This window comes from Ochotona princeps, chromosome 1 (genome assembly GCF_030435755.1).
Source record: "Ochotona princeps isolate mOchPri1 chromosome 1, mOchPri1.hap1, whole genome shotgun sequence".
NCBI lineage: Eukaryota > Metazoa > Chordata > Mammalia > Lagomorpha > Ochotonidae > Ochotona > Ochotona princeps.
In genome coordinates this window covers 10,722,397-10,748,985 of record NC_080832.1, presented here as the reverse complement: position 1 = coordinate 10,748,985, position 26,589 = coordinate 10,722,397, and the positions used below count along the sequence as shown (strand labels likewise).

General features: G+C 40.4%; 1 protein-coding gene across 6 annotated transcripts in view; it reads left to right on the top strand.

The window, feature by feature from the left end:
- Positions 1-26,589, top strand: part of SCAF8 (SR-related CTD associated factor 8) — a 149,248-nt gene that overhangs the window by 78,691 nt on the left and 43,968 nt on the right. For 5 of the 6 annotated variants that reach the window (XM_058662552.1, XM_058662577.1, XM_058662650.1 and 2 more), the window contains 7 exons: positions 1,223-1,336; positions 3,734-3,890; positions 5,747-5,880; positions 6,895-7,039; positions 8,790-8,858; positions 10,181-10,399; positions 11,216-13,329. In XM_058662552.1, coding sequence (XP_058518535.1) covers positions 1,223-1,336; positions 3,734-3,890; positions 5,747-5,880; positions 6,895-7,039; positions 8,790-8,858; positions 10,181-10,399; positions 11,216-12,669 — 2,292 coding nt within the window. In that variant the 3' untranslated portion in view covers positions 12,670-13,329. Of the gene's footprint in view, positions 1-1,222; positions 1,337-3,733; positions 3,891-5,746; positions 5,881-6,894; positions 7,040-8,789; positions 8,859-10,180; positions 10,400-11,215; positions 13,330-26,589 lie in introns of those variants that run through there. The other variant, XM_058662515.1, reaches the window with a different exon arrangement.

The following is a 26,589-nucleotide window of genomic DNA, read 5'->3' as shown; positions in this document are numbered from 1 at the left end:
ACAAACAGTGCTCGTCACTCTGTCTAGTTTATATTTTGCTCTCAAATACTTACAATATAATTGGAGACTCAGACGAAAGCAGCTAAGAAATTCAAATACAGGTATTTTCCAGTGAGGAAACTGACTTTGTTGCGTTAGTCATGCAGATAGAAAATAGGTGAATGCTTCTGTGTTAACACATTCTCGCTCAGACCTACCCCCCTTCAGAGCCACCCCATTACATTACGTCTCTACACTGTTTCTGATTTCTTCTGATTTTCCCTACCTTCAAACCAAGCGCTTCTCAACCATGGTTGATATCAGAACTCTTAGCATTTAAAAAAATTAGGTAATTCAGATGCACAAACAGGAGTCATCACTGTGAAGGGACTTTTTATTCACATAGCATTTTGTGGGGGTTTTTTCTAAGAAAGATTTAGTGTATGTATTTGAAAGGCAGATTGCAGAGACGATCTAGAGAAAGAGATTGCTGGAGAAAGAGGTGCCCAAGCTTTGGGCCATCTTCCGCTTGACGAGGTGCATAAGCATCTGAGACTTTAACCAGTACTCAGTGAGGATGTCGGCGCCACAGCCTGCAGCTCAAGCTGCTGCCCCTGGACACACACCACTGTATGTTTGTTACGGTCTCTCTGATGTGACTCTGAGCATCTCTTTGGCTTAGCACCCTCCCTAGACTGTTTTAGGTCATAGTATTTACAATTAATAGACACAAAGTTAGTTTTAAAACTGAAGTGAACTGAATGGTCGTAAAACTAGGATACGAAATTCATACATTCATTTAATTTTCAGAAATTTGAAGTTTGTAAAAAGCTCATTAGACAATTACAAGTCATGTAGCCATCAGTAGCAAGAAGTGAAGAATCAGGCCGGGCTTGGATTGACTTGTAAGAAGTTGGATATTAAAGAGCTTGAGTCTTTTTCTCAAATCTCATCCAAATGTTAATAATAACTCTGGCATTTGCAAAAGTTGAAGTAACATCTGGAAGTAAATAATTTGTGTTCAGATGTTTTGCACATACTTCACAGTTTCCCTTTTATCTGTTAGATGTTCTATATATAGCTGTACTTTTAAGATTTCAATAGCTTGTGTTGTACTAAAAGTTATGGCATGTGGTAGTCAAGATCTTTATATGTAATGTCTTTGAGTGAATTAAACATAATTAATGTTTGAGTTTTGGGATTTGTTAAGATGAGTGATTATGCATAAAATTTTTTTTAATAGATGATTCCTCCCAGGGGATGTGCTTATGTCTGTATGGTTCATCGACAAGATGCTTTTCGAGCTCTTCAGAAACTTAGTTCTGGGTCATATAAAATTGGATCCAAGGTCATCAAGGTAAGAGTTTCTGGATGGGCAGGTGACTGAGTAGGCCACATTTTGGTGTTTGCTAGGTAAGTCTTTATGGAAAAAGCGCACATGCTCTGTTTTATTATAGAAAGGTTAGATTCTATGTTCTGTTCATCTTCTTTTGTTACAGATAAATATAAGTGGAAGCTTACTGCTTCAAAATTGTCGTGTCTCAGGATTAGATATAGGTAAACAAGACTGGTAAACAGCATATCAGTTAAACAGTTGTTGAAATCATGCTTGCAGAGTTCTCCAAGTAATAAAGCAGCGTTTATGAGCTGAATTTTTTCATTTTCACAAAATTGTCGGTTTTACCACTTCCTAATTGTACTCTCTGGTTGCTGTAATTTCTCTCCTTTAAAAAACTTCTTTTATGTATGCACACATACACACACTAATTAAGTTCATACTGAGAAACTTTTTTTTAATGTATTATTTGAAAAGCAATGTTACACAAAGCTGGGGAGACCCAGAGAGATGATCCATCATCTGTTGATTCATTTCCCATTTGATTACAATGGCTGTGACTGGGCCAGGCTGAAATTGGAAGCTGGGGACATTATCTGGGTCTTCCCTGGGGTGGCAGGTGCCCAAGCATTTGGACTGCTTTCCACTGCCTTCCCAGAAGCATTAGCAGGGAGCTGATCGGAAGTGGAATACCTGACATTTAGATTGGCCCTTAATGGGATGCCAGCATCAAAGGTGGCATCTTAAGCCATGTTATCACAGGCTGGCCCCACCCCAGAGACATTTCGTGTATTTTTATTTATTTTTTAAAGATTTATTCTTTATTGTAAAGTCAGATATACAGAGAGCAGAAGAGACAGAGAGAAAGATCTTCTGTCTGCTGGTTCACTCCCCAAAGCAGCCACAGCGGCTGGAGCTGTGCCGATCCAAAGCCAGGAGCTTCATCCAGGTCTCCCATGCGGGTGCAAGGTCCCAAAGCTTTGGGCCGTCCTCGACTGTCTTCCCAGGCCACAAGCAGAGAGCTGGATGGGAAGTGGAGCCGCTGGGATTAGAACCAACGCCCATAGGGGATCCCAGCGAGTTCAAGGCGAGGACTTCAGCCGTTAGGATACCACACTGAGTTCTTTTAGTGTATTTTTAGACTCTTCTTAGTTTTTTGTTAAGAATTTATTAAATATCTCTATTTTTCTTGTATTTTCTGCAGTGGAATTAAAAATTCTGCTTTCAAGGTAGTTGACAGTCTTTGACGTTTCAGCTGGAGAAAATCTATGTAAACTGAGTTTGCACTGCTCTCTTCTTTCCTGCAGTGTAGGAAGACTTCAAAAAGTTTATGGAAAGTGAAGCTGGTAGTTTATTCAGTAGTAAAAATATTTTTGAAATGTATGTTTTTTCAAAGTTCTGTGAACTTTTTAAAAACCCCATGTGTATGAATCTCAAATTTTTTGCACAAAACAGCTTTTTAAATTGAAGATTTACTTACCTTTATTTGAAAGGCAAAGAGAGGAGAAACAGAGAGATCTTATATATTTATTAGTTCACAGCCGGGGTTGGACCAGTCTGAAACCAGCTGCCTGGACCCTCTCCCGGGTCTCCCACCTGGATGCAGGATCCAAGGATTGGGTTCTTCTTCACTGCCTTTCCAAGCCATTATCAGAAAGTTGTCACAAGTGGAGCTGTGGGGGCTGGAACTGACCCATATGGGATGCCAGAGCCACAAGCAGAGGCTTAGCCTCGTATTCCGTGGCACCAGCCCCACCAAAAGTAAACTTCTGCAGCAAATCTTTTACTTATTTTTAATGAAGCAAAGATCTTCCAGCTGCAAATTCATCCCCTAATGCCTGCAGTGGTCATGATGCGAATGGCTAAAAACTATAGCAGGAAGTTCAGTGCAGGTCACCCTTAGGAGTGATGAAGACTCAGCTGCTGACTGAGCTCCCAGTAGCGTTAGTGAAAGTGAGCCAGGAGCAGAGCAGGTGCTCTGTCGATGAATGTACTCATTTAACTGCTCCAGAGGCCACTCAGACTGATGTTTTAAATTCTTTTTCCACAAAGTTTTTGAAGTCCCCTTGCACAGGATTGTCTGAGGCTGTACCACAGCTGTCCTAATTTCTTGCTGATGTAAGTTGAATTTTTTATGGTGAAAAGTTGATTTGGATTGTCTGAGCGAATGTGTCAAGATGTAGAAGTAAATGTCATCTGCTAGACTTTGTCTAATGCAGATTTTATTTTAAGAAGAAAAAATGAGGTATATAATAAACTTTTATTGTTGGCTATCTTCCAAAATTGCCTATCAAGTTGTTTTCTGAAAGTAACTTCATTTGTACCTACATTGTTTAAATGTAATTTTGAACTTTTTATCTTGTTTTTATGGTATACATGTGAGTTTTTATTCCCCACCCCTCTTCCTGTTGCCAACAGATTGCCTGGGCTTTAAACAAAGGTGTGAAAACAGAATACAAACAATTCTGGGATGTGGATCTAGGCGTTACATATATACCGTGGGAAAAAGTTAAAGTGGATGACTTGGATGGTTTTGCAGAAGGAGGCATGATTGATCAGGAGACTGTAAATCCTGGTAAGCATCCTAATGTCATTTTATTGCCTAGCCCCCAGGAGGCCGTAAGGAACATGACTTTAGGTGATAGCATGAACTGTTCAAGAGAAATTTAACAGTTCATTGACTTTTTTTTATGTATATAGTGGCTTTTTTTAAGACTGAATATTTTCTAATTACTTAAATGGAGATTTTTTTCTAAGCCTTTTTTTTCCTTTCGAGATTTATTTATTTTTATTGGAAAGTCACATTCACAGAGAGGAGAGACAGAGAAACAGATCTTCATCTGCTGGTTCGCTCCCCGAGCGGCTACAGTGGCCAGAGCTGTGCTGATGCGAAGCCAGGACCCTGGAGCCTCTTCCAGGTCTCCCACATGGATGCAGGGCCCCCAGGTTTTGTGCCATCCTTGACTGCTTTCCCTGGCCACAGGGAGCTGGATGGGAAGTGGAACAGCCAGGATACGAACTGGTGCCCGTGTGGGATCCCGGTGCATTCAAGGAGAGGACTTCAGAATACATTTATAGTGGCTGTAACCATGTGATCACCTGATCTGCTCTTCTTAAACATTTGTCTGGTTTTTTATTTTAGTTATATGCTCACAAATTATTATAACTAAAAATTTTTACATTTGGTATTTGGAAATAAACTAAACTGTAATACATACTTTATTTTTATGTTTCTTAGCTGGTGTTAAATATTTTAGTTCTCGGGGCTTATACAGGCATTTATTGAAGTATTTTCATGTAATTGTTTTCTTATTCTCACATTGATGGCAATTTCTAAAGACTTTTATTCATTCAATAAGTATTTTAGTTTACTGTGTACCAGGCCTAATATTAGGAATTGGAATTAGAGATAGAAATTCCTGCTGTGAAATTTAGCATAGGGATTGACAGCCTGTATCCCATTCACCAAATACTTCAGAAGGCTGTGCTATAAACAACATTTTATTGAAACACAACTAAATTTAGAGACTCATTTTTTATAACTTCCTGTGCAACTGCATTTTAATAGGTGTAATACAAAGTGCAAGCCCTGCAAAGTGTAAACTACTTACTACAGAAAAAGGGTGCCACCTTAATGGAAAGAAATAGATGATTATATAGGTAGGCTGTGCAGGATTTCTGTGTCAGATTTGTTGTGGTGGCTGAGAGGCTGCTTGGGTCAGCTGTGTTCCGTGCCAGAGGGACAAGACTTCAGTCCTGGCTTTGCTCCAGTTCCAGCTTCCTCCTCATGCACATTTCAGGTACCACCAAGTGAGGGCTCAAGTATTTGACTCCTCAGCCACATGGGAAGCCTGGATTGAGTTCCTGGCTGTGGTTTGGATCTGGCCCAACCCCAGCTGTTGCAGGCATGGAAAATAAGGCAGGGAGTGTGAGTGTAGCTTCCGCAAAATGCGTGAGAGTTTGCAGATTGAAGCAAAATGTAGAAACATGTAAAATTTGTCAGTCTTAGTGACATCTTCTGGACTTTATGCTGAATATTAAAGAAGTTTTGGACAAACTTTTTGTTCTGTTTACATAGCTGTCTTTTCAGATGGATTTTGCTTTCTTGGGCTAATGCTTTTCTTGCTGGTTTTACTTTGTTGGCCCTTTTGATAAAAATAGATTATGATTTGTTTCCTCGTATCAGTCTGCCCTTTAGATAGGTAAATAGGTATATTTGTTGTGTTTTCTTTAGATTAAACATTTTAATGTCTTTCATTTAGATCTTATAGTCTCTTGGACTCGTTAGTGTCTTTTTTAGATTTATCTAGACAGCATAGTTGTGATTGTGTCTTAGAATAAAGTTGATGAAGGACTTAGGATATAACTACAGGAAAAAAAGAAGTTCCATTTCACCATTTCACTGAAATTCAATTTCATTATTTTGGTCAGAGTGGGAGACTGTGAAAAGCTCCGAACCCGTGAAAGAGACAGTACAGACGACTCAGAGCCCGCCTCCTACCGAGAAGGAGACAGTGGTCACAACCCAGGCGGAGGTCTTCCCACCACCTGTTGCTATGTTGCAGGTTAGTTCTGAGTTTATTTTAATATGTTTTCACTTCTGTTTTTATTCGAGCATGCCCTTTATGAGCGTTGCAGCAAATTGTCTGAATTAAAATATGTTAGTGTTAGGTAGAGGAATTTTTAAGTTTGGACATGGAGCAGGTATTTTTTGTAACAGGTGAGTACTGCTTTAGATGCACCCAACCCATTTCAAGATGAAGTTCTTCCAATTCCAGCATTGTTCCTGCAAGTGTGCACCCAAGGAGACAACAGATGGTGAATGATCCCAAGTGTTAGAATCTCTTGAACTCAGTATGGGAGAACCCCTATTGAGTTCTAAGCTTACTCTTTGGTCAGAGTAAACCTTTCTAAAGATAAGAATGTGACATTTAAACAACTTGAAGATGCTGAGAGAATTAGCCCTAGCAGTTCCTAAGGATAAGTGCCAGTGCAAACACCAGGAATATGCATGGTGTGTCCCCAAACACGGAATGGATGGAGTCAAGCCTGCAAGACCCAGTTGAAAGATTGTCAGCTTCATGTGGATGAGACAAGGCGCTGTTAGAGGATTTGGAGCTCAGGAGTGATTCATCCGACTGACAGTATTACGGAATTTCATTGGCTATTATGTCAGTAGGCTGTTCTGCGGTAATAAAAGACAAGAGTTGTAGAGCAAAAGAGAGACATTGAGTTCCAGAATACACAGCTAGCAGCAGAGCTTATGCAAAGGGTCAGATACTAGGGGTGTTTGAAGCTCTGTTTTCTTGGCATGATTAGATTTAGAGTTGTGAGGAAAGGGAGAGCTTAGGTGTTTGGTGAGATGGTGGAAGCATGGAATTAGCCATTCTCAGATGGTGGAAGTCCTTGTGGGAGGGATAATTAAGAATTTATTTATGTGTATTAAGTGAAAGGACAGCTGATGTAATGTGATTTTTAGGAGAGAGGTAAAGCCATGATGCAGATGTTTGCACGTTAATTGTTCCAGGAAGTAATCATTGCAGGTGAATTGATTATTTTTTTTTTCCAATCCACAATAGATCCCGGTAGCACCAGCTGTGCCTACAGTTAGTTTAGTCCCACCAACATTTCCTGTGTCAATGCCTGTTCCTCCCCCTGGATTCAGCCCCATACCTCCACCTCCTTTTCTGCGAGCAAGTTTTAACCCTTCACAGCCACCTCCTGGTAAGTTGAGTTGTCACCAGGTTTGGATGCTAGTTAAGATATCATTAGAATTGTTCTTTTTCTGGGCTTAAATACTGTGGAGTACTAATGTTTGAACTTTGGCGAACAACAGAGTTGCCTACAGAGCTCATAAGTCACAGGCTGCTGGACGCAGCCTCCAGGTTTTGGGTTTTTATGGACCTCCAGTTTTTATTTCTAAAATATTCCCTTGATGCAGATTTCTGGGACATAACATTGTTAGATAAAAGAAATCAAATTCCTTCGAAATCATTGAAAATCATTGCTCTTCTATAGTGATGTTGAAGAATTAATGAATAATGTTAAATAAATTTGTTGATGTTTTTATGTTAATTTTTCTGTAATTATCAACCTTCCATCTGAAAATTTGAGTTGAATTCTAATCATCAGATTTCTTTTTGACATTAGCATTTACATTTGAAATAATAATTGAATTTTTCTGAGTACTTTTTATTGACATAAAGAATCATTCCTTGAATCAGTTTTTCTGGTAAAAGCTATATTACTTAAATAACATATCTTAAGAAATACATGTATAAATATTTTTTTGTGTGTGTGTGTATACACATTTGGAGATACAGCTTTTAGTGTTAGTGGAAGATTAGGAGAATAGGGGAAGACACAAAAAATTAAGCTATGTTTTTTATTTATATAGATTGCAGGATCAAAGAAATTTTTTCTTTGGACTGAGGCATATTATAAGAAATTTATTAGTGTATTATAGGTTAGCCACTGGGTAGAGTTTCAAAAAGCTTTCAGTAAGACTGATAAGGTAATTGAGCATAGTTGTATTTGTCACTGTAATGATTTTTAAATTCTAGTTAGTACATTATTGGAAGTTGACGCTGATTTTGATTTGTGATTTGAAATTGCAATATCATACCTCACAGACTTTGTAAAGTCATTTTCTACCATTCACTCATTAAAAAATCATCTACTTTTAGTCACTTTTAATTTGAGTAAATGATGAGTTTATATGTAGTTTTACCATTTGATCTTGAAAAAAATGACAAGAAAAGGGCAGGTGTTTGGTGTAACAGTTAGAACATTGGGATGCCTGCCTCCCACCTGTATCACGGTGCCCGCTTTGCGTCTTAACTTATCCTTGCAGTTCCAGCTTGCTGTTGCTGGGTGACTTGGGAGGCACTTGGGGTCCTGCCACCCATGGGAGAGATCCCGACAGGATTGCTGGCTTTGGTCTAGTGGACTGGCAGCTGTTGTTGGCGTTCGGGGAGTGAACTGGCAGATAAGAGATCACACTGTGTGTCTCTGTGCCTTTCATGTAAAAAAGAAATACATAAATGTAAGAAATCACATCACCAAAAAATCTTGTGTTAAATTAGAGATTTATTCCAGTATTTAAAGGAAAGCATTATCCAAGGTTAATAAAGTTTCAAAGAAAATGTATTGACAGGTTGAAATAAATATGTTTAACTCCCACAATATAACTTATATGTAGATTACCTGGTTAGTGTTAACCTGACTTTAGAGAAAGCCATAGGACTGAAATGAGAAAATAAATAGGATGTTCTCATGCTGTAAGGTCATGATGAAATATTAAAGTAATATGTTTAAAAGTCATTTTAAAGCCAAATGCGTGTAAACACTTCAAGTAGTGAAAGATCAGCAGTGTATGTTGTGACAGTATTTCATTGGTAGCGACTGAAGTCTGTTATTGGAAGCAAGTCTCTTTTCTTGTGCTGTTTTACTTTTGATCTTTTTTTCCACATAGGTTTCATGCCACCGCCAGTTCCCCCACCCGTAGTACCACCCCCTACAGTTCCACCGGTAGTACCAGCATGTGAGTTTTCTACTTTTGAGGATTGTTAAAGTTTGTGGTAGTATTAGTGTGTCAGTTTTCATTCTTATGAACTGTTAATTTTTAATTTGAAAAGTTTCAGGCAGATGCTTTCGTTGAAGGACCTCTAAGAAGAGGTCCTTTGTGTTAAGTTTTTATTCATATTATCAGTATTATTCATATTTGCGTATTTCAAAATACCTTTTCATAGTTAGCTATGCATTTTGTTTTGCTTTCTTAAAGTTCTTATTCTGCAGCAAAGTTTCTTAAAGTTCTTATTCTGGTCAAATCTTCATCTCCCACGGCAGGAGGCAGCAGTTCAGTCCCAGGTCCTGCTGTGGTGTGAGAAATGAGCCAGAGTTCACAGCCCAGCTACTGGGTTCTCATGTGGCTCTTGAGTTTGTATTGAGTAGGAATTTTCAGTGGACAGGTATAAGACAGATTTAATATCGCAGAACTTGTACCTTGGCTACTTTATACTATGCGCCCTCTAGTTTTCTAGACTTTAGACAAACCTTTAGTAATTTAAACTTGTATAAAAAAATAGGCGTGGAAAAGTAGTGTACTTGATAAATTAGGGTCTTAACATTTAATAATTCCTTTTCCTTGTATTCTTAAGCACTTTTTTCCCTTGACATATCAGATAGTATTAAAATGCTTCATTTTTAAAACTTTGTTAATTAGGAAGAATGGTTTGTACTTTAGACGAAGTGTTCAAAAGCTATTTCTTAATTTACCACTCTGAGAGGCTATGGTAGAGCCCTAATCTCTTTCTTCCTATCTATCAGCTTTGTTTAATGGAGAAAGAAGTTCTGGCTTACCAAATCTTTTCTCATTTGCTCTGTCATTAATTGTCATCATATCTGTGTGCAGACACTGGTGGGTGTCTCTCTTTTAGAGAGAGCAGTTTTGAGCTAACAGTTTGTCCAGGTTATCTAGACATAAATTAGGTAAAACTTATAATTATACAGTTGTTTCATATTCCTCTGCTTCTGTAAATGTGTAAAAATCATTTAAGTATATTGAGATACTCATCTAACATTCCTGGATAATTATTTTTATATTAATGGAATTTATTAATTTCCTGCCCTTATTTCTCCAATTTTGGTAAAATGATTTCTTCAAAAGTTGGTTTTTAAATTTTTCAGAAGAGAAGCTTTCTGAGCATATTTTAACTTCTTTGTGACAATTTGTCATTTGGGATAGAAGCGATGTAATGCACTTTGTAATACAGAGATGTCATTAAGTCAAGCTCTCCGGCTGCTGGAAAACTTAGTATGTGAATTAACTGACAAACCTGAAACATTTTCCTCCTCTTTCAACAGCTTTAGTGCATCCGCCATTGTCTATGACCCCAGAAACTGTGAAAGATGTTGGATTTGGTAGCCTTGTTTTACCAGGTGGTTCTGTTGCTGGTGGCCTTGCTACTTCGACTCTGCCAGCTGGAAATGTTTTTAATCCCTCAACTAAGCAAGCCGAACCTGAAGAAAAAATACCTCATCTTATAGATCACCAGATCTCTTCTGCTGAAAACACCAGACCAGGTAAAGCCCAAAAACCTTAGTAATACATTAGGTAAACCATGAGACTTAGTTTACAATGGAGTTTAGTTTGAGAAACAGTATCTGTAACCAGTAAATGTACGAACCTTAAAATATTGCAGTTTTTTTATTAGGAGTGCTGTGTCCTAAAAATATTCCTGAAAAGAAACCAGAACAGTTCTGTTCAGTTCTTTTCTATTGGGACCTTCACCCCACACCTTTTTGCAGTTAGGTAAAAAATCAACATGTGTTGGATATGAGTAAGTTATAGAAATGTTTATGATGTTATTTGGCAAGATCAGCATAAGTGAAGTAGTAGTCGAATTAAGATCATTATAGTGGAATCAAAGGGTAAGTATTTTTTGGTAAAATTTTTTTAGATCATTGATTCCAAAGATTAGTGAAAATTGTGTATTGTGAGCAAACTGCATGACTTTTGAAAATTTTTAGCACTAAAATAAGCATCTAGTTCTGATTTTCCATGGGTTTTTAAATTGTTTTAAAGTGTTTGAGACTTATGCCACTCTGTGGTATGTTGAGTTATAGTTTAGAAAGTTTTTTTAAACATGAAAAATCAGTGTAAACCTTGACTTTTTTATTTAACTGAAAAGATTAGCAAGATTTGTGTAATACTCACATTTACATTTTAATATTTATACTCTGTCAAATTGAAACTTTAGCTCTGATTTTTCTTAGTATTTTTTGTGCTGTGATTCTTGATGGATGTAAGTAGTTGATTAAGGAGTATGTACATTAATAACTTTAAATGAACTTCCCACCAAAATCACTAACGCTGTTGTTTCTTCTTTTTCGTTTTAGTCATTCCAAATGATATTTCAAATAATGCTGCAGTCTTAGGAGGACAGCCGCCTAATGTCACAAGCAATTCTGGAATTTTGGGAGTCCAAAGACCAAATGTATCAAGTAATTCTGAAATTCTTGGAGTCCGGCCATCTAATGTTTCCAGTAGTTCTGGAATTATTGGGCCCCAGCCACCAAATATTCTGAATAACTCCGGGATCCTGGGGATTCAGCCTCCAACGGTGTCAAATAGTTCTGGACTTTTGGGGGTATTACCCCCAAATATGCCTAACAATTCTGGACTTGTAGGAGTACAGCCACCTGTTCCCAATACGTCCGGACTTTTGGGAACACAACCACCAGCTGGACCTCAAAATTTGCCCCCTTTAAATATTCCCAGTCAGAGGATGCCTGCAATGCCAATGTTAGATATTCGTCCAGGACTAATACCACAGGCCCCTGGACCCAGATTCCCTTTAATGCAACCTGGGCTCCCACCACAGCGGGGCATCCCTCCCCCCTCTGTCCTTGATTCTGCCCTTCATCCACCACCTCGGGGAGCTTTTCCTCCAGGAGATATTTTCAGTCAGCCTGAAAGACCTTTCCTGCCTCCTGGAAGACAAAGTGTAGACAATGTTACTAACCCAGACAAAAGGCTACCCCTTGGGAGTGATAACATTCAACAGGAAGGAGATAGAGATTACCGCTTCCCTCCCCTAGAAACCAGGGAAAGCCTTAGTAGGCCGCCCCCAGTGGAGGTCAGGGATGTGGTGGGCCGACCCATCGATCCAAGAGAAGGTCCTGGAAGGCCTCCGTTAGATGGAAGAGATCATTTTGGAAGACCTCCTGTAGATATCAGAGAGAATCTTGTGAGGCCTGGAATAGATCACCTTGGCAGAAGAGATCACTTTGGTTTTAATCCAGAGAAGCCTTGGGGGCACAGAGATTTTGATGAGAGAGAGCATCGGGTTCTGCCTGTATTTGGTGGTCCCAAAGGCTTACATGAGGAACGAGGTCGGTTTCGGGCTGGAAGCTATCGCTTTGATCCAAGAAGTGGTCCTTGGAACAGGGGTTTTGGACAAGAAGTTCACAGAGATTTTGATGACCGCAGAAGACCCTGGGAGAGGCAGAGGGACAGGGATGACCGAGACCTGGATTTCTGCAGAGAAGTGAATGGAAATCGTCTTGGGCGAGACAGAATTCAAAACACTTGGGTCCCACCTCCTCATGCTCGGGTCTTTGATTATTTTGAAGGAGCCACTTCTCAACGAAAAGGTGATAACGTGCCTCAAATTAATGGGGAAAATACAGAGAGACATGCCCAGCCACCGCCTTTACCAGTGCAGAGTGATCCTGAACTTTTTGAAAAACTGGCATCTTCCAGTGAGATAAGCAAGGAGAAGAGTGACACAGTTGCTGATGTAGAAAGTGACCCAGTGGTGGTAGAAAGCACAGAAACTGAGGGGACATAATCATCACTCAGTAGGTAAAAGATACCTTTTGTAAAGTTGTCATCTCTGTAATAGGTTAATGGCTGACTGGACCACGGTTGTTCACTTTTGTCTGCCAGAATTAAGTTAATATGATGTTGATGTTCACCTTTCTCTTAAAATAATTGTAAACTGACTTGTATAGACATTGTTCTTAATATGAACATGGTAGGTAAACATTTTTTAAAAACATTTTTCTGATAAAGTATAAATGTTGCCCCCAGATTCTTTTAACGTCGAGGAAATGAATAACAGCTTGTCAGAGACTTCCTATGGAAGAAAGAATTTTTTTAGATACTATCATTAGGTTGGATATGGCGATAGATATATTTCAGAATAGCAAGTGGTGGTATATCTTAACCATATCTTTAGGCTGCTGCAGAATTTTAAGGTAATAGACAAAGCTGTGATTATTTTATGCAAAGACTGGCTCTAGATATTTGAGGAGCATAATACAGAGATTTTAAAAAGTGATTTTGTAAAATCAACACTATGGTCTCTGTCACTCCAAAGTAAGTGTTTGTGATTTGTTCCTCATACTTCAGTGAGTGAAAAAGAAAACGACAACATAAATATTAAAGTACATTTCAATGTTGGGTGAATTTTGTTTTTAGCTGCCAATAAAACTTATTTGTTTGATAACAGTGTTCTAGGAATTGTATTTTTTTAACACAAATTTTAAAATCCCTGGATCCTTAGTAGCATGCACTTAGTTGTCAACGTTTTCTATTGCTCATATCACAACAGTGAAGAGCTGTGTGGTGGGAAGGCATGTCCTTGGATACAGAATTCATTAGTGTGTATGTGACGTCTATAGGGATTTCTGTGTAAATCATAAGTAACTTTTTCTGTTTCTCTGTCTTCGTGTATGTACAGAGAAAAACAGAAATTCGTAAAATATTTGTTAGTTTAGATAATAAGCTTTAAAACCTGATAAAAAATGTTGGACAAATTTGGCCAGTTACATTGTTGATAGCTGTAGCTAGGTAGCTTTCAGTCTTGATGAAGGTGCAATGTGAAATGCTGTGAAGAAGTGACAGTGGCGCTCTGACAGGTCTTTCTTAGATGGTTAAGCATGAGGTGGGGGTGGCTTCAGAGGAGAGGACTGAGTGCCCGGAACTGTGGATCCCTCGAGTGTCTGTAGCCTTGGGAACACTCTTGAGATTAGTCTCCAAGACACACTGAGAGGAAACATGGAGTTAGTTTTCTGTTTGTCTCTGTTTTAATTTTCATTTATTTGCTGTTTAGTTTATGTATGCGGTATTTATTTACATATAAAATCTTTGGTTCTTTTCATTCATTTGCAGTGGAAGATTTCCGTTTGGTTCTTTCTATGAATAGTCCTTATGCTTCTTATGCATTTACAACATTATGTCTTTTGCTCTGTTTTAGTGAAATTCCTAAGTTGTATTTGTCAAACTTCCACAAAAGATGACTTAAAAAAAAAAGTCCCTGCGCTTTGCAGCTAGGTTGTTATTGCTTCCCTCTGATGGTCTAAAGAGGTGTGTACAGGTTTTACGGTTGCTGGCCCAGAATACATGTTCTCCCTGCAGGTTCAGAATAGAGGTAGTATGTTTTTGTTATTTGGAAAGGTAGGCAGAAGTGGAAATGTTGGTGTTTCTCTCCATTCAGTTTTTGAGTTTCAGGTTCTTTCCTGAGGGTGACAACTGTACAGTGTATTGATGTTCCGGAAACTGTGGCCATAACTTTAAGGAAATAATACTTACTAGGATTCCTCTCAACACTACTTCAGTTGCATTTGCCATTATTAAACTGAAGGGACATGCCCTTGGATTAAGTAGCAACAGCATGTGAAATTTTCAGTAGTTTTGCAGGCTGCAGGATTCAAGTGCTAAGAATTACCTCATTGGTTATTGGAGCTGGGTCAAGAGACTCGGTAAAATGGCTGATAAGAAATCCTGTGCTTGCTCTTGCTTTGTCATTGTTTTGCTTTGGTGTCTAAGTGAAAGATTATTCAGTTAATCAATTCAGTTTAAATGAATTCTTATCACTGAATAATTGCATTCACTGTTTTTTTAAATGGTAACAGTATTGCCTTATTGCGAGATACTTGTCATAGAACCCAAACATCTTTATTTTACTCATTTATTTGAAAGGCAGAGTGACAGAGATTGAGATCTTTTATCTGCTGATTCACTACTTGCTGCAAGAGCTCTATCCTGGTCTCCTTCCCGGACAACAGGTGCCCAGTACCACATGGCGGCATGGTATACCAACCATGCCAGAGACTATTGAAGCCACTCACTGTTTCACCCACTTAAATGGTAGCAAGGAGGAACCATTGCAACATGATGGTTTAAGATATGGGGCAGCACTACATTAGACACCAAATCACATTGTATAAATTTGTGATGCATTAAAAAGTAAGACTTTCTGCAGTACTAGTAAACTGAGCCACTTGCTTGAAACTGACTTTTGAGTGTCCCCAAATATTTTGTTATACTTTGGCTTTTTTTTTTTAGAATAACAAAATAATATATAGCATATACTATAATTGGCCATTCTGTGTTGTACATAGAAATTTACTTTACAACAAACTAATCTATCCATACTGTATATGTAAAATGTACCTTTATTCTAATTAGATTTTAGTTTAGGATAGAAAAATGTTTTTAAAATTGAAGAATATAGAAACAGCATGAAATTATTTAAAATTCTAGAAGTAGCTGCATGCAGTATTTCACTGAAAATACTCCTTAAAGCTGGTGAATATAATTACTTCATGAAGTTTCCTTACTGTTTCTTACATCTAGAAGATTGTTCCTGAAGTCACACATTCAAGGTTATTTTGGAAATTGAGGGAAATTCTGTTACACTTTAGAAATTATCTTTTTTATTTGAAGATTGAAAAAGATCTTAAACACTGCATTTCATTGGAGAGCTATTGCTTGTGTGCAACACCATTCAGAAATACAAAATGCTTCTGCTAGCATGTGCCTGGAGTTGCACGATACATCCCTAAGTCAGAGACGCTGATACTCAGAGTATCCTGAAATAGGAAACTTGCTGAACTTTGTGCAGTTCTTTGAGACTATATGATTATTACTCGTCTAAATTTTGGTGTGTGTGTGTATGCCCTTATTGAATAGTTTAGAAACTATTCAACTAAAACGATACTGTAGTTACATGCCTTCATTTAAGATTTATTTGTTTTTATTGGAAATCAGATTTACAGAGAGGAGAGACAAAAAGGAAGTTCTTCATCCTCGACTTCATTCCCCAAGTAGCCACAACGGCTGGAGCTGAACCCGTCCAAAGCCAAGGACTTTTTCCTGATCTGCCTCATAGGTACAGGGTCCCAAGGCTTTGGGCCATCTTCTGCTGTTTTCCCAGGCCCCAACCTGGGCTTGGTGGGAAGTGGAGCACCCAGGACACAAACAGGGCCATATGAGATCCCATTCCTTGTAGCCAGTAGTATTTGCCAGTTGAGCCATCCTGCGGGGCCCTAGATTAATTTTTAAGATAACGTAGACAAGCCAGTCATGTTGTAACAGTTAAAGCTGCCACCTGATTATGTGGGATGCCAAATCCAGCTCCCTGCTAACGTGCCTGGAAACCAGCGAAGGACTTCCTAAGTTGCCTGGGAATGTGTACCTTGTGAGAGACAGGGAAGCAGCTCCTGGCTCGTGGCCTAGGCGGTGGCCCAGCGCCTACTGTTGTAACCGTTTGGGGAATAAGGTCGTAGACGAAAGATCTCTCTTTCTCTGTGACTGACTCTGCCTTTCAAGTAAATAAAGATTTTTAATTAAAAATAAACATAATGTTCTAAATTAGTCTAAGTGATCAAGTACTGGGGAACCAAACTTCAAACAGGGATATATAGTGAAAGCATTTTGAAATGTGCTCTCTGGGGTTATCAGTCAGAAACTGTATAATAGCCACCTGAGTAGTTGTGAAGGTTGCTGGAGAGAGCGGTGGGCGTCGCAGTCTGATACACTCTCCTGGGCTAATACCTTGTACCTGAATTACACACGTATATGCACTTTTGGGGGTGTAGGATTTTTTTAAAATCACCATACACCACCATTGACATATATTAAGATATGTATATATTGAATATACATTTAATATTCTTAAAAATTTTAGATAGGCGAAGTCATTTGTTACTTTTGAACATAAGTTAATTGTGGCATTTGGTATTGAGAGATGAATAAAAATCGGAAAAGTGAGTTTCAGGTTGTTAATTTGAACTTTACAATGACAAAGACTAGCAGGAAGCATGTAAGATGGCTCTGTACAAGTTTTGATTTAAGTAGAACTTGACTAGCGCTCTTCCTCCACAAGTTGATCGTGTAATTAAATGCTTTGATTATAGAAACATCCCTTTTGGGTCAAAATAGTGTTCAAGAAGTTATGTAGTACCATTCATGGGACTTCTTAAAAGTGGGTTGCACATGAGAACTAACATGAAGTGGTAGTTTATTTGGGCACGAGCATTGTTGAGCTATTTCTCTTCCTCTCCAACTAAATATCTCTCCCTTTTCATCCAGTTTGCCTTGTTCTAAATTGGAGAGATAAAGCAAATATTCCATTGTTGTCATGTTGTGAGGGGTTAGAATTGTGCAAATGGACTGATTTCCTAGAGTGTGAGCGGTGTTAGCTGCATCAGACAGTGATCCCAGTGCCTTTGTGGAGTGCTGGAGATGACGCAGTGTTAGTCCTTCTGCCAGAAGCCACCCCCCCCTCAGGACCAAGAGCTGGATGCTCAAGGCCCTGCTGTGTGGGATGACATGACATTTGCATATGACCTGCGTCTACCTTCTCATATATTTACACTATTTCTGCATTATTTTTAGTCTCAAATACAAAGTAAATGCAGTGTGGATAGTTTTTTTGAGGGAATGATGACAAAAATATCTCTACGTGCTGACTGAGAAACGAAAATACACACCTCCCTCCCCAATCTTTTCAGTTTGTGGCTAGTTGAACCTGCGGATGCAGAGGCCAGAACATGAAGCCAGTTGAATAGCACCTGGTTGTCCAGTGCTTTTTGCTGCACCGCCCCCCCCAGTCCCCATCAACCTGGGCAGCTGCTGCTGTTGCCTTCCTGGTGTGTTTCCAAGCCCTCCCTTGGGGGTTGCAGGCTGCCTTCTGACCTCTTTCTAGGCAGACTGCTGTCCACCTTCAAAGCTGGCTGTTGCTTCACTGAGGGTCTTGGAGGATCCTTTTCTCCGTTTCAACACCTGAGTCTATGAGCTGCGTTTTCTTTCTGTGAGTAACCAGTTAAAGATGCTAAGGAGCAGAGAAAGAAAGATCAATGTATTAGAGCGCTTTTAAGACAGTACAAATGTTGTCATTGTTTTTAAAAGCTAATTTTAGCAATTACTGATTATATATGCTTTGGAGAAGTTTGAGCATCCAAGTCTCAGTGGGTGATCTGTAAGGTTGTGTTTGTATTCAGTATAATGGCTAATTTGAGATGGACACGTACCACGTGTGGTAGTTGTATTTTCAGTGTAAAGACCTTGTGACAATTCAGTGAACTTACTACCTTAATATCTATTTCACTAAAGAGGAATCCAAGTCACAGGTGTAAGTACCTTCCGAGAGTCTCATAACTCCTGCATTTGAACAGAAATGGGAACCCATTCACATGTAAAAAGCGTGCTACAGAAGCACGTGCTGCAGAATGGCAGATGTTCTCCCATGTATCAGTTCACTTTCTGTTTTGCAAAGATGAGGAAGGATGTGTAGGGAAACCAAAGGGCCATGCCGCCTTGTCTGTAGGTTACACTGCAGTTAATGCTGAAGTTGTGTTCTCATTGTTAACACATAGGCTTTGGGATGGTTTTCCTTCTTTTTTTTTTTTTTTTTTGTTTTTGTTTTTTTTTTTCCTGACAGTTACATAGAGAGGGAGAGACAGAAAAGTTTCACTGTCCGAGTCTTTCCCAGCTGGCTGCCTGCATGCCAAAGCCAGAAAGCAGAGCTTCATCAGATGGCAGGGGCCAAAGCCTGGGTCATCTGCTGCTTTTATCCCGAATCTGGGGCAGAAGTAGCAGAGCCAAGACACAAATTGATGCCCGTGTGGTATTCCTGTCTGGGCAGTAGCCCGTGTTGGACTTCGCTGGTTCCTTTTCTGTAGCTAAGTAATCATTAGTGCTTTTTTTTTTAATTTTTCATTGATTTTTATTTGAAAGATTTACTGAGAAAAGGAGAGACAGATCTTCCATCCACTGATTTACTCCCGAAGTGGTCATCATGACTGGAGCTGAGCCAACCCAAAGCCATGAGACAAGAGCTTTCTCTGTCTGCCACGTGAGTGCAGGGTCCCAAGGCTTTGGGCCGTCCTCTCCTGTTTTCCCAGGCCATAAGCAGAGAGCTGGATGGGAAGTGGAACAGTCGGACAGGATCCAGTATTCATGTGGGATCCTGGCGCTAGAGCTTTCTTGAAGTGCTTTTTTGCAGTTTGTTTTTAAGATTCATTTATTTCTTTGAAAGGCAGAGACCTTCCATTTACTGATAGACTAACCAAATGTCTGCATCAGATGGAGTCTCTTGCAGACTATCCACATGGTTCAGGGGTCCAAGGACTTGAGGTCTTTCTGCTGCTTTCCCAGGAGCATTAGCAGGGAGCTGCATTGAAGTACAGAAGCCAGAACTCAAACCTGGTGTCCATGAGAGATGTTGGTACCACAAATGGCAGCTTTACCTACTATGCCACAGTGTTGGCCTGGTTTGTTTTATTTGTCTTAAGTCATATGTGGCATGATTTTAAATTTCATAATAACTGTTTAGAAGTGCACTATGGGACCAAGTGCAATGGCTAAATCCTTGCCTTGCATGTGTCAAGATCCCCTATGGGCACATGTTCATATCCTGGATGTTCTACTTCCTTTCCAGTTCCCTGCTTGTGGCCTGGGAAAGCAGGAGAGGGTGGCCCAAAGACTTGGGAACCTGCCCCCTTATGGGAGACCCAGAGAAGCTCCTGGCTGCTGGCTTAGACCAGCTCATCTGCAGCTATTACAGCCACTTGGCAAATGATCCACTGAATGGAAGATCTTTCTTTTTGTATCTCCTTGTCTCTGTAAATCTGCCTTTCCAATAGAAATAAATAAATCCTTTTTTTAAAAGTACATTTATGGGGCCCGGCGGCTTGGCCTAGCGGCTAAAGTCCTCGCCTTGAAAGCCCCGGGATCCCATATGGGCGCCGGTTCTCATCCCGGCAGCTCCACTTCCCATCCAGCTCCCTGCTTGTGGCCTGGGAAAGCAGTCGAGGACGGCCCAATGCACTGGGAACCTGCACCCGCGTGGGAGACCTGGAAGAGGTTCCTGGTTCCCGGCATCGGATTGACACGTACCGGCCGTTGCGGCTCACTTGAGGAGTGAATCATTGGAAGATCTTCCTCTCTGTCTCTCCTCCTCTCTGTATATCCGGCTTTCCAATAATAATAAAATCTTAAAAAAAAAAAAAGTACATTTATGTTGGATTGATGCATTAGAGTTCTTTTTGGAAGTACTTCCTCCCCTTAACTCTTACCCTTCAAAATATTTCCTAAAGCAGAGCCAGTGATGACTTGCAGGTATTTAGTTTACAGTGTGATTTAGGGGGCTCCTTTCTAAAATTTAGTCTTGTGTGTAAGCCCAAAACTTAGTATTCAGTGTTTGTTGTGTATAAAGTCCTCTTTTGGAAATATTTCATTGACTTGTAAATAAAGTTCCTTTAAACATCTTTGATACTCACTGTTTATTCACCACTTGAATTTGCCAGCCTGACCTTTGTCCTTGGTGGCAGTGGATAACTTGTATTTACATTCCCTTGTTAGAATATATAAACTTATTCTGGATTTTCTTTCTGACCAAGTCTTACATTCAGGTCACTATGATTCCCAGGATATATTATCAGTGGCGTGTCATGGTGCTGGCGTTTGTTCCCAAAGTGACCCTGGGCAGTAGGGAGGGAATGCCTGATCCACACCTTGGGAAAACTCACTTAGCAAATTTTTGTGAGTTATTTTAAAATAAATGTGTTTATTACTGAGCTGTAATAAATGTATACACTAGGAAGGATATTAGTGAAATATTAGAAAATGTTAGTAAAATCAGAAGACATTCAAATGAAGTAGTTTTTGAACATTTCAAAGAGCTGTTTGAGGCAGATCACTTGTGACCATGTGATGAGCCCAGTGGACGGAAGGTAGCATTCGCCATCCTTTGTTTTACTTCATGCAGAAGGTTGTAGGGGTTTCCAGGAGGCATCATCACGAAGCGGTTTGTTTAGAGCAGTGTGCTATTTAACAATATTTTAACTGCAGCCCTCTGTTTTCTTTTTTCTTTTTTTAAATATTTATTTAAATATTTGAAGAGCAAAATTAGAGAAAGAAAGCAGTCTTACATCCACTGGCTTATTCCCAAGATGTCTATAACAGACTGGGCCAGGATGAAGCCGGCGCCTACATCTCCATCCGGATTTCCCACATGAGTGCAAACTCCCAAGTACTTAGGCCATCTTCCATTGCTTTCCCAGGTGCATCAGCAGGAATCTGTTTTTAAATGGAGTACCTGAATCTCTTAATTACCTACAGAAGATGCCAGCATTGCCACTCACAGTTTGGCTTGCTGTGCTACAACACTGTCCCCCGCTGTCCCTAAATGGCTGGCACAGTAGTAGTCCATGGATGCAGGTTAACGTGTTTTGCTACAGGTGGAGCTACATCTTTTGATTTGCATTGGTGTTTGAACCCTGATTTTACTGACTTCAAAACCATGCTTTGTTTTTTTAAGATTTCTTTATTTGAATGGCAGAGTTAGGGAGAGAAGAGCCATAGTTCTTCCATCTGCTGGTTTGCTGCCCAGATGGCTGCAAAGCCGAGACTGGGCCAGGAGCTTCTTGCAGGTCTCTCACACGGTTTTAGGGTCCTAGGCTTTTGGACTGTTCTCTGCTGCATTCGCATGCACATTGCATGGTGCCGGATTGTAAATGGAAAGACTGGGGCTGGGACCATGGCGCTTAATCTACTAGAGCAAAAGACTAGCTCCAGTTTGTTTAACTTTAAAAGATGCTCTTTCAGGGCCCGGCGTGATAACATAGCGGTTAAAATCCTTGCCTTGAACGCGCCAGGATCCCATATGAAGCCCTGCTTCCCATCCAGCTCCCTGCCTTTGGCCTGGGAAAGCAGTCGAGGACGGGCCCCAGGTGGGAGACCTGGAAGAAGCTCCTGGTTTCGGATTGGCTCAGCTCCAGCTGTTGCAGCAGCTTGGGGAGTGAACCATCGGACGGAAGATCTTCCTCTCTGTCTCTCCTCTCTGTGTATCTGCCTTTCCAATAAAAATAAATAAATCTTTAAAAAATAAAAGAAGATGCTCTTTCAGAAAAGCAGACTTCAGTATGCAGGGACTTCAAAGTTTGTGGCCAATGGGATTAAAATATGACATTAAACATAAGCGTTATTTCTCAGTGTAAACTCCATCAAGTTCAAAAACTCTTGAAAATCTATGGCCGCAGCCCTTAAGTCCATGCATGAAGAATCAAGAGTACAGGGAATGTAACTGTCCATTCAGTCTCCGTTGGGTTACTAATTGGGGAAAAAGATGTTAGCGAGTCCAGTCACACCGAGGTATAATGTATAATGGCTTCCCACCAAAACTCAAAACACTTGCCTTGAAGGAGAGGAATAACAAGGGCTTTGTCACAGTAGAGAAGGATTCTATGATAAGAAAGGGCTTGTTTTGCTAAAATGTTGCCTTTCTCAGAACACTGTGCTAGTGAGCTGATGGCATCCTGGGGCCCTGGGTCTCTGAGCACCACAGAGCAGTGGGAGGTAACTTTTGCCCTTGACTGCTTCTGCCTTGAGTGGTCAGCTCCACTTGTTGGTGGACTTGGCTTTGTCTTCAGGTTCGTACTGGAGAAAGCAGTATACGCTTTTTTATCACTTGTTTACAGCCGCCACAGGCTGCAGATGATCATTGAACAGTGACACAGATTGAGCAGCCAGTTTACTCCACTTTGATTTTTCAGTCAGAATTCTGTAGTTCTGTGTGTTGGTTGTCAGTCATACTGTTGATTCAGGGTGGAATGAACAGTTCTTCCATTTCAAATCCATGTGAATTTGTTGGCTTCATTTTCCACATCACCTCATCCCTTCTAAAAGCACCTTGTCCGTTGGCACAGTAAGCGCTCTGGGGACACTGTCCCTACAAGGTACTTTAAAACGCAGTGCTGGTTTCACCGTTCTTCCACTCCATCGTTTTTGTCAATTGCATGTCTGTTCTTCAGTGTAGGCAGACTTCCTGTTTCCGTGATAATGGTTCTAGCCGTAGGAGTGCTGTCTTATTCTCTGTGTCTCAAACCAAATCCCCTCATAACAAATCAGTATGAGTTTATTTTGGTGCAAAACTACCATAGTGTTTGGGTTGCGTTTCTATGGGCCTTTTGGAAACCCTTTCTATATGAGTGTGTCCTGTGTAGTTTCCTGAGGTTGCTGTGACTAACACTGTCCCTGTCCCAGTTCTGGAACCTTCCTAAAGGCTCTGGGGAGCACCCTTCCTTGTCTCTTCCAGACAATTCTCAGCAGATCTTACCCTTGGCTTGTACAAGGACCGAGCACTGCCTGCCTCCCTCTAATAGCTCCCTGCCCTCTGTGCAGGTCTGTGTTCAAATTTTCTTCTGATTGTGATGCCAGTTGTACTGCAGTAACCATCCTGCTCCATGACCCCGTCTTCAGTGCCTCTGCAAGGACCCTTTCCACCCAGGGTCACATTCTACAATGCTGGCAATTAGGACAGGAACACTTACCTGGCAGGAGACATTGTCAGTCCGGAACAGCCTGTAACTGAATTGTATGAGGATAACTTTGAACTTAGTTTTTGGTATTTTTTTAAGTGGTTTAGTTATTTGAGAGAATTACAGAGAGAATGTATTCCATCCATTGTTTCACTCCCCAAACAGCCACGGCAGGGCTGGTCCAGGCTGAGGCCATAGCTTTTCTCAGGTCTCCCACATGGGAAGCAGGACGCTAAGCCCTAGATTTTCCCAGGCCATAAATTGGGAGCTGGTTTGGAAGCGAAAAAGCCAGGACACAAACCAGTGTCCATAAGGGATTCCAGTGTAATGCTCCTATTTTTGTGTTGCTTTAGTAATCATTTGCAAAGAAAAATCCAATGATACTAATGTTACATAACAGAATTTAAACTGTTCCTCATTAAAATATATATGTGTGTATATAATATATATATATATATACACACTGCCTTAAAAGCAAAGGATTTTTTTAAGCCGTCCTCATAGTTACCTGGAAGTGAGCAGTTTGTCTATTTGTCATGATTTAAAGAAAAAAAATGAGGCCTTCACAAAACTAATGGAAAATGTATTATAAAAAAACTGCATGGATTGATTATTCCATTTTTCCACAAATTTTGAAGAAATCCTCATGTTAATATTTGCTGAAACTGCTTGGTGCGTAATGTCTTATAGTGTTGACTTTTAACAATTGTCAATAGTGATTAGTAGAGGCTTAAGACATGCAAGTCAGTGTGGTATACCAGTTTCAGTTAAAAGATTTTTGCAGACTAACATGTAACTCAGAAATTGGAGGGAAATGGAATTTTTGTAAGTGTTTTAAAAAGGCATTTCCTTCTCCAAAGCCTACTTGAGCCTGATTTGTGTTTCTAGAAGTCCTCAGAGATGCAGCTGAGTGATGAGCCATCTCAGAGAGGTGGCTGCTTCTTGTCTTCAGTTTGTCTGAAGAAGAACGATCCAGTGGTTAGAAATAGTATCGCTGGTTTTCCTATTCAGCGAAGTGGAAAATCACGTTTTCAAGTTGATTTTTTTCCCCCGTGGATCTTTGAAAAGGATTGGTGCATTTTGAAATGGGGCAGGAAAAGAAAGACATGTCATTCACATGAATATATTCACTCAAAGTTTTTTTAATAACAAAGTAACCACATCTTTAAATACTATTATACTTAATTTGTTGTGTGGGTAACTATATTTAGAGGAATTTTTTTAAAATATTTTTTTATCGGAAAGGCACAGTTAACCATTTCCATCCACTGGTTCACTCCCCACATCCAGGAGGCAGGAGTTTCATCCCACGTGGGTGCAGAGGCCCAAGTATTTGAGCTGCTTTCCCAGGAGCATCCGCAGGGAGCTGAATCACAAATAGAGCAGCTGATGCACAAACCCATATGGAATGCAAGTGATGCAAGCAGCAGCTTAATATGCTACACCCCAGCACGAGCCCTGCGGGAAGATTCCTGAGAATTCAAAAAGCATCAGAGTTAATCTGTCAAGTAGAGGCTCCAAAAGCTATTTCTCTTTGGGGAGAGGAATGAAGTGACTTTGCCGCTGACAGCCGGGTCTGTCGCACACCTGGGATGCCAGGATTTGAGATACCTGTTTTCAGATTCTGGTGTCTAATCAAGTCAGCGGCAGTCTAGTAAGATGTTGGAAGAACTGGGCCCCTGTGGAAGTAACAAAATGCCGCAGCGGTGACAGTTACTGCCACATTGAAGTGTGAATTACTTGCCTGATATTGGTGGTTTAGAAAGTAACAGCTGTGCTCCTTCAGGAGAATGCCCAGTTGTTACTTTCTTACAGAAATACTCGAAATGGTGCAGTTCCTTAGACTTTACGGCTTGAATCTTTCTGGCATTTATTTGTTAAGCTAGAGGACTTAGTTGGGGATTTCGTTTAATTTGATAGAAATCTCTAATTTGCTGGTTTGTTTCCCAAGATAACCACTGTGCCCAGAGTGAAGTGGTGGGTTAGAGTCCAGAACCAGGAACTCTGCCCAGGTGTCCCACCAAGGTGACAGGTGCTCAGTTAGCTGAGCCACTGTCACTGCCTCTCAGCAGCCCTACAGCAGGAAAATGACATCAGGAACTGGAGGCAGGCATCCAGCCCAGTGCCTCGGGCGTCTTACTTAGTCCTGACACCTAGAGGACATTACTCAGAATCACGTACACATTCACCTGCCCCGAACTCACAACTCAGAGCGTTTATATTCTGCAAAAGTAAAGTCAGTCATTCTTAATCATTGTAGAGTTAGGTTGAGTTCTAAATGAGCATCAGTTTTCATAGAGGCAAAATAGCGCTCCCTCCACCTCCAGAGCAGTCATGCAGCGGCTAGTGGGCGCGCTCACGGGTGGAGAGAGAATCTCGTGGACGACGCATCTGGCAAACTGAAGAAAAACAGTAGCCTTTCATCCCAGTGAACCTCTGGCTTTACATGTGTCATAGACAAGAATATTGCTTTGGGTCTTGTCTGAAACATCTAAAGAATATATGGATAGTTCAGTAAAAGTGGGTCTTAGGCAGTCATGATGCCGAGGTCTGGAGAACTGAAATGGTTAAGGATGTATGGAGAATTGTTAAGTCCTTCTCCAGTAACGTATGCTAAGCAGAGTAGCCAAGTCCCCTTCTTTTTTGTTGTTTCAAGTTGCTCATCTTGTGCCGGTTGCCAGTCCCACCCAGGATTCATGAAGCAAGCTGATTATCATTGAGAAACTTTTTTTGTTGTTGCTGTTCTCAGTCAATAACCTTGCCTTCATTTTGTTGGGCTCTTGCAACTTTTGAGGAATTCTAATTGTGAAATCCTGTAGATTCAGCCCTCATTAGAAAAAGGGCTCCTTTAAATGAGCAAGTAGCCGGGAGCACATCCTAACAGTATCCCCATCGTAGAGAGTGGGAACCAATCAGAGCTGCCGCTGAGGTTTAGAGCAGTGTGGTAGCTCCACTTGAGGCAGCTGACTTTAACAGCATGGGCCTTCTTTCATTTTGACTCATTTAGTTTTCAATTTATCATAGCCTAAGAGAACATTCTTATGAGCAGCCATACCATGATTCATTGTGTGGATTTGTTTTGGCTTCATTCCTGGAACTCATTGGTCCAAAGATGCCAGCAGTAACTAGAAGCTGCTGGGAGAAGACAGTGATGTAGTGTG